Genomic DNA, 8,061 nt, shown 5'->3' with positions numbered 1-8,061 from the left:
ACTCCATACAACAAATACTGTATATAGTAGAGAATTACACGAATTACTTGTAATCTTATATAGGGCTTGTTCTCTCAAATAATTTAAACAGTGTACAAACCAACCCGACCCACGTATTGGTACCAAAGATCCAAAATAGAACAAGTCATTACTCATCAATAATCATGCCACCATGGCACCAATCTGCAAGGTAAGCTTGTCCAAGTCACAAGCTTGTGTTATCCACATACTCCACCTCTACATTCAAATCTACCCAAATCACACCCTCAAACATACAACAGCTAAACAAATCTAAAAAACCAACACCCAAAATATGAAGAAACCAATAGAAACCATACAAGTCACCTCCCTTTGTCATTTCCTATCTTATCCTCACAAAATCTAAATCCCACCTCTCCTTTCTTCTTCTTCTTCAATTCTTCCAATCCTCCTCCATATCACTCAACTCCTCCCACCCCCATTTTCTCTCTCCTCACTCTCCCACCATGTCTTTGACAATCCCCACTAACCTCTACAAACCACTCGCAACCGCTAAACCTAGAAACTTCTCCACATCTTTCACACCTCGCTCATCAAAGATAGTATGCCAGCAACAAGAAAATGATCACCATCAACCAAACAAACTTGACCTAACCAAGGTTGGAGCCAACGCAGCCGCAGCGTTGGCTCTATCCTCGGTGCTACTCTCCTCATGGACAGTAGCACCCGATGCCGCAATGGCCGACATTGCTGGACTAACACCATGCAAAGAATCAAAACAATTCGCAAAACGTGAGAAGCAAGCCTTAAAGAAGCTTCAATCATCCCTAAAGCTTTACGCCCCTGATAGTGCACCCGCTTTGGCGATCCAGGCTACGATGGAGAAGACCAAGAGAAGGTTCGATAACTACGGAAAGTACGGATTATTGTGTGGATCAGACGGCCTTCCTCATTTGATAGTGAGTGGTGATCAGAGACATTGGGGTGAGTTTATTACTCCCGGTATATTGTTCTTGTATATTGCCGGGTGGATCGGGTGGGTCGGACGGAGTTATTTGATTGCAATTCGTGATGAGAAGAAGCCTACTCAGAAGGAGATTATTATTGATGTTCCTTTGGCTTCAAGACTTCTTTTTAGGGGTTTCAGTTGGCCTGTTGCTGCTTACAGAGAGTTGCTCAATGGTGATCTTATTGACAACAATGTCTAATTCTTAGTATTATTGTTGTTCAATTGAGATACTCTAAAGTTGTTGTCTGTTTTAAGCTTGTGTATGTACTATATTATTATATCGTAAGATACTCTAATTTGAGAACGTTATATATGTGTGGTGGTTTCGTAATTTGATTCTTGATTGACTCAATGTTAATACTAGACCTCTTGCCGGCATGAAACTGTCTCATACTAGAATTTGTCATTTACAAGATGCAAAACTTGTACAAGTAGTACAAAATTGAAAATGATATGTTTAATGTAAACTCAAACATAATGTGAAGCATACTTTATTGCAACTTTAATTTGTTGTATGTTTAAAAGCTAAAACTTAGCTTAGTAAACTAGTGGTGAAGTCACAATTTGATGTTAATATGCTTGGTTTCATCACTTTGGCTGAGTGAGAATGTGGAATTTGTAGTTTTGTTTTTAAATACAACATGAACATTGTATTCTCCTAAGAAACCAGAGAAGCTATAGGAGCCATATTTATCAGTATCTCCTTGAATTTCCTCTGTTTGCCATTCCTTAAGAAGGCGGTCCACGACATCTCCAGCAGGGAGATTTTGGAAATTGTTGTCTGTCAAGCACATTCTATAGCATCCATAAGGGTTTAAGGCTGTCCACAAAATTATTCCTTTTACTGATGGATGGGAGAAACCTTCTCTCAATACCACTTCTAAATATGTAGCCTGCAAAAAAAAACAACACGTCAAGTTTAATTTACATTATTCTCTCAAGACTTTGACCAACTAAGCTAGATAAAATCGGCATTTTGTTAAGTTGTATATATACCTGTGTTTGTTTGTCTAGGGTATTGCTAATATCAATCTCAGTAAGCCAAATGGGAAGCCCGAGTGTGGCCAACTTATCTAAGGTAGCCCTGATAAGCGACGGATTTGGAACTGTGAAATGACCCTCCAACCCAATACCATCCATTACAATTCCACCTAGTTGGAGCCCTCTCAACTTTGCAATGTAAGAATCAACACTTGAATTCACATCATTACAAGTCTCCACCACATTGAACTCATTCATGAAAAGGGTTGCTAACGGGTCAGCCTGATGGGCTGTCTCGAAAAAGCTCAATGTTGCATTAGGCCCGAGCTTGTCTTCATAGAACCCATAGTGGAGCATCTCATTGCTGACATCCCAGTGTATGAACTCTCCCTTGTACTTGTCCATCAGGCTTGCTATTCGGGAGTTTACGGCCTGCTCGAGGTCTGAGCCTGTTAGATTTAGTACCCATGATGGGGTGTAGCTTGGAGCTTCCCAAAAAATGTTGTGGCCTCTTGCAATTAGCTTGTTGGACCTAACAAAATCTAGCAGTTTGTCTGGGATAGTGTAGTTTAGTTTCCCTGGTTTAGGTTCTGTTGCACTCCACTTTAGCTCATTCTCAAATACAGCTGCATTGAATCTCTTTACAAACCATTCCTGCATTGTATTTTCCTCATTAACCTCAACTCAATGACATACAAGAAATTGTGCAGTACAACAATCACAAATTTGGTATGCAGTATAAGATATGTACCTGGTAAGGCAAATTTCCTAGGATGTTTTTTGATATAGCTGAACCCAAGGGAAAGTCCTTAGAAACTTGTTGCAAGGTAATTTCTGCTCCTTGCAGCCGATTTCCATATTCATCGGACACATGGATTGTTGCAGCACGTTTTCTAAGCTAAATACATGAGATGATAAATAATACTCATATAATCTATCAGTAGCTCCATATAATAGAAGAATAGGAATTAAGTAATTTGTTGCTAAGTAATCTAAGACTTTTCAAGTTTGTGATGCTCCATACTCTTTGGATAGCAAAGCAGAATGGAATGGCAGAGGAAGTCCTTACAGATTTTATCTTACTTTGCTGATCTGTTTTCCATTCATCATTTGTAAATGGTAGTAGCGAAGCACTTGAGAGTTCAATATCAACATTTCCTCTTGAATTCTATAGCAGAAAACATAGTAAAGTGTACGTACGAAGTTATTAAAAACTTGTACACGTATAATATAAAAGTTTGTTGTAGAATTGAATAGAAGGATGAGAAGGAAACAAAGTATACCTGAAAATAAAGTGTTGACAGTTTAGAAGGTGAAAGTAGTGTAAAACCACCCTTCAAAAATGACCAGCATCCACTGCTAGCAATGACACTGCCTATGCAGCTGTAATTTTCATTTTCCGATGTTAAGCTTGCCCTTATAAGTGTAGAATCTGCTCCCTTTATCTTAACCCAAACTGTTTTTTATCACAAAACATGTCATGTAACTATGTAAGGTAGATAATGCTTCGAATGTTAAATGTTACTCCGTACATCTGAAAATTGTTGTTTAGCATCTACTATACAAATCATCAAATAATTCATTCCTTAAATTGCTTTGAACAATGACATTTTTCACTTGGATATGATTGTACATTTACTTTACATAGGTGACCATATTAATCATATTATAATTTACATATTTTTAGGGTAGAGATATGAAAACTCAACTGGAAAAGGAGTAGATTGTGGCACCAGGAAGATTATGTAGCAGAAAAGCAGGGGAATGCTCAAATGATCCTCTTGGGACCTCTTGCAGAACATTATCTTTAAGGATTCCTCCTTTGTACAGAGCTTTCTCAGGGTTTTCCTTGCACTGCAATAAGCCACAAATTGAAATCATTCATTCATTAGTCTACATGATGCAGGAAATATTTATGCACAACAGGGGGAAAACGTCGTAATCATTCAGCCACATACATTTGAGTCATATTCTCACAAAGTTATGAGCATGATCAAAATCTGGATAATTACCTCAGAATAAGCCGTGTGATCATACCAAAGACCACCTTATGACAAAGTATTCATTACAAGAAAACAAAGAAAAAAAAAAAAACATGATCAGCAACAAAATGCACAAGTAATTAATTAAGCAAGAATAATAAAGAGTGAATTTGTGACATTAGTGAGAGCAAACCATAAGTTGGTATTACAGCAGCTCCTAGGAGGAAACAGAACAGCATCAAAATTATACAGCGACATTCTTTCATGCTATTTTCCTAGGCCAAAATCTGCTAATATCAGTATATGATTTGCAATGTCTCAACCCGAGACTAACAAATGAGAGTTGGTAAGGGAAATGAAGATAAGAGACAAGTTATGTTGCCTTATAAATTTTGAATCATTTAAAGACATCTTGAAATCATCCTTTTCTCCTTGCATTCTGTGAATGGAGATTTTGTCCTCTTTAAACAACTGGGATTTTTAGTCCTATAATATATTTGCCATGTTCAGTTAATCAACCGGCCATGCACAACGCCCAACCATGTATTATGAGTTTACGACTAATAATTTATTTGCCATTTTTTGGCATATAGTTGTTTATAGCTGCATTATGCTGTAACACTGTAATTTGAATTTGAATATGGGAAGTTTGTGCCAAATAATAGTCAGAGAAAATAGCAGAAGGATTTTGTTTAGTTCCTCGATTTTGATTTCTCTAGTAGGTTGGCCATAAACAATGCAGTACTAGACTATTATTCAGGTGAAATGCCGTTACTTAGGGAACATGCATTGTTTATATGAAAGTGAGTACAGTTGTGCAAATATACTATTATCGGTTACGATATATACTTCATACTTCCTAAGAGACACATATAAGTATTAAATTCCTTTTTCTAAAATGGCACTCGTATTTTTTTATTGAAAAGCATAACAAAATCACGTGTCAATCAGAGTTATTAAGGTCGATTGTTGAAATGCCTTAATTTTACATGTGGGAGTATGTGACATGAGCCAGAAAGTGATACTTTTAAAGTTGCCTCTTTATATCTCAAGAGGTGCAATGTTACAAGGCCATTGGACCATGTTGAGTAAGAGTGTCGTATAATAAAAGCTTCTGATTGAAAATAAATATTATGGCATGCAGCATATTTTACCTTATGTCTTAAGTTTACTTCCATCATGAACTCAGAGTGATGTACTACAGAAAATAATTGACTATGTTGATGGCACTTGGGTTTACTGTAAGGTACATTTTAACACCGTGAGTGGCTAATGATTACGCGAGAGTTTCTCACTTACTCAGCCATTATATGAGGTTATATTTTAACAGTGCCTTGTAAGGTTCAAGTGCATCTATTTATGAGCGGTTATGTGGTTTAAAAGGTAGCGTGACTTTACAGAGTAGTTGTCTACAGGGGAGAAAAAATAAATTCTTATTAGAACTAACAATTTGAAAACAATGAGATTTGATCTGATGTAGCAGGTATAGCAAGTAGAATGATAATATTACATGTATGCTAGTATATGGTTAGAGTTGAACGTTTATATACCTAGTTTCGTGTCCTCCTGTTAATGAGAATGACGATTTTGTAGTTCTATTTTCATATGTAGCCATTATTGTATACTCCCCTAAAAATCCATGAAAGTTAAATGAGCCAAGTTGATCAGTAACTCCCTCTACTATTCCGGTCTGCCATTCTTTTAACAGCTTATCGACGATTTCTCCTGCTGGGAGATTCTGAAAATTGTTGTCTGTGAGGCACATTTGGTAACATTTTCCCTCAGGATGCAGGGCTGTCCAAAGCATTAAACCTTTTACGGATTGGTGTGAGTATCCTTCTCGCAATACTTGCTCCAAGTATACACCCTGCAAAATGAATAAGATTGACTTTAAAATGCATCATTCAGTTAACTTCCTTAAGAACACTTCTTAATGCAACAACAATGCTTGGTTTTACCTGTGTTTGTTTGTCAATAGTATGAGATATATCAACTTCAGTGAGCCAAATGGGAAGTCCAAGGGTGCCCAACTTATCTAGGATAGCTCTAATTAAGGGAGGATTAGGAACACTAAAGTGCCCTTCTAGGCCAATTCCATCCATTGTAACTCCTCCTGCTTTAAGCTCCCTTAACCTTCTAACATAATCATCAACAGTTGAATTACCATCATTACAAGTCTCAACCACATTGAACTCATTCATGAACAAGGTAGCCAACGGATCAGCCTGATGAGCCGTCTTGAAGAAATCTAAGGTGGCATTAGGTCCAAGCCGCTGCTCATAGAAATTGAAGTGGAGCATCTCATTGCTGACATCCCAGTGAATGAACTCTTCTCTAAATCTGTTCATCAGGCTTGTTATTCGAGAATTAACAGCCTGTTGAAGGTCCGGCCCCTCGAGTTTTTTCACCCATGCTGGAGTGTAGTCCATATCTTCCCAGAATATGTTGTGGCCTCTTGTAGTAATCTGGTTTGCTCTGACAAATTCCAGCATTTGATCAGCTAAGGTGTAGTTGATTTTTCCTGGTTCTGGTTCTGTTGCATACCACTTTAGCTCATTTTCGAACACTGCTGCATTAAACCTCTTCAAGAACCAACTCTGCTAGAGTAAATGTATATGATAAATCAAGTATCAAGGGATAATCTTTACCGTCTTTAACTGAATTTCAAGAAACAGAACAGATAGTTATTGATTGATTGAAACCAATTTTCACTAGCTTGAATTAATCTTTAAAAGTCGAAGAGAATAGGGCCTAATTAAGGTACGAGTATAACCTGGTAGGGAAGATTTCCTATAATGGTAGCAGCAATGGCAGATCCAATAGGGAAGTCTTTATAGATTTGCTGAATGGTTATTGAAGCTCCTACTAGCCTTTCTCCATGCAAATTCGACACATGAACTGTCACAAAACGCTTGTGTTCCTTCAATTATTAAGGCAAATATTGTTGATCCATGTTAGTCAGCTTGTTTTAAAAAATGTTAAAAAAACTTTTATCAAACTTGAGTAGGTAATTAATAAGCACAGAATAAAATTACTCTGTTAATTATGGCTTGTTGATTCAATCTCCACTGTTCTTCACTAAATGGCTGCAAGGATGCACTAGCAACTGATACATTGGTGGATTTTCCATTGTCCTGTAATACATAAATTAGAAGGCACAAGTTAAAGGAAGATTTTTTTTACAATTACATGATTAAATTTGAATTAAGTAACATCCAAATACCTTAAAATATAGAATTGAAGATTTTGAAGGTGAATCCAGTACAAATCCTCCTTTAAGAAAAGACCAGCATCCTTGCTTAGCTATTACAGTTCCAATACAACTAATTGTTGCATGTTCTGTTTTTAAGCTTGCTCTTATTAGAGATGAATCAACTCCCTCTATCATTACCCAAGCTGTCATAATATTATGATAGTAACAAATTTAGAATGTTGGACAGAAAACCGTCATAGATCCATAAATTATTACGACTACAAATTTACTATCTTCATTTTTGAGTGCTTGTCCTAATTGACTTTTCACGAATATTGAAAAAGGCACTAGAACGAAATAATTTAGTATAGTACGTCACGTGACATACAAACTTAAGATGTCATTTATGAGTCATATGACCCAAAACGTTCAATGCTCATAAAATGAGGACTTGTTCATAGTTCATAAATACAAACTAGAAAATGACAAATTGGAAGGAGAGAAATTTACCAGATAAAGTGTAGAAAGCAGTGGAGAGATTGTTGATCATGAATGAAGGTATTGATGGATCACTGATGCAGCAATTTCTATAGTCTTGTAGGTTTCCTCCATTGTATAGTGGGTCCTCAGGATGTTCTTTGCACTTCATGTAAGGAAAAAAACATATGAAAACTATATCAAGCACAAACTACCTTCATCCGGAATTAGTAATTATATTGCTAGTTCAAATTATACACTATATACGTGGCAATTACCATAGTATAGATCGAAGTTGTATAAATGAGTGATTTAGATTCATAAGTACTACTAGAAATTTGCAATGTACCTCAGTATAAGCAGAAGAATCATAAAGAGGCCCATCTGCCACAAAATATCAACAATGTTAAAAGAAGCTCAATGGTAAGAAAATGTAAATT

At 36.6% G+C, this 8,061-nt stretch overlaps 3 protein-coding genes across 3 annotated transcripts; 1 reads left to right on the top strand and 2 right to left on the bottom strand.

Moving 5' to 3' along the window:
- Nucleotides 1–407: 407 nt before the first annotated feature.
- On the top strand, nucleotides 408–1,366 carry LOC110739431 (photosystem I reaction center subunit III, chloroplastic). The gene has a single exon (XM_021919894.1). It carries the CDS (start codon nucleotides 486–488, stop codon nucleotides 1,185–1,187), a length of 702 nt encoding a protein of 233 aa, XP_021775586.1. The 5' UTR covers nucleotides 408–485; the 3' UTR covers nucleotides 1,188–1,366.
- Nucleotides 1,367–1,487: 121 nt separating this feature from the next.
- LOC110737119 (anti-sigma-I factor RsgI6-like) lies at nucleotides 1,488–4,209 on the bottom strand. Its single transcript, XM_021917492.1, has 8 exons — nucleotides 4,161–4,209; nucleotides 3,982–4,016; nucleotides 3,703–3,823; nucleotides 3,253–3,425; nucleotides 2,994–3,137; nucleotides 2,721–2,867; nucleotides 1,985–2,623; nucleotides 1,488–1,881 (listed from the first exon to the last, which is right to left on the bottom strand). Exons 1-8 carry the CDS (start codon nucleotides 4,207–4,209, stop codon nucleotides 1,546–1,548), a joined length of 1,644 nt encoding a protein of 547 aa, XP_021773184.1. The 3' UTR covers nucleotides 1,488–1,545.
- Nucleotides 4,210–5,273: 1,064 nt separating this feature from the next.
- On the bottom strand, nucleotides 5,274–7,339 carry LOC110739425 (anti-sigma-I factor RsgI6-like). The gene is made up of 5 exons (XM_021919887.1): nucleotides 7,175–7,339; nucleotides 6,987–7,085; nucleotides 6,725–6,871; nucleotides 5,910–6,548; nucleotides 5,274–5,818 (listed from the first exon to the last, which is right to left on the bottom strand). The coding sequence occupies exons 1-5, from the start codon at nucleotides 7,337–7,339 to the stop codon at nucleotides 5,480–5,482; spliced, it is 1,389 nt and encodes a 462-aa protein (XP_021775579.1). The 3' UTR covers nucleotides 5,274–5,479.
- Nucleotides 7,340–8,061: the final 722 nt, after the last annotated feature.

This window comes from Chenopodium quinoa, unplaced genomic scaffold (genome assembly GCF_001683475.1).
Source record: "Chenopodium quinoa cultivar QQ74 unplaced genomic scaffold, ASM168347v1, whole genome shotgun sequence".
NCBI lineage: Eukaryota > Viridiplantae > Streptophyta > Magnoliopsida > Caryophyllales > Amaranthaceae > Chenopodium > Chenopodium quinoa.
The sequence above is the reverse complement of the archived record's forward strand: the minus strand, read 5'-3'. Positions and strand labels throughout refer to the sequence as shown.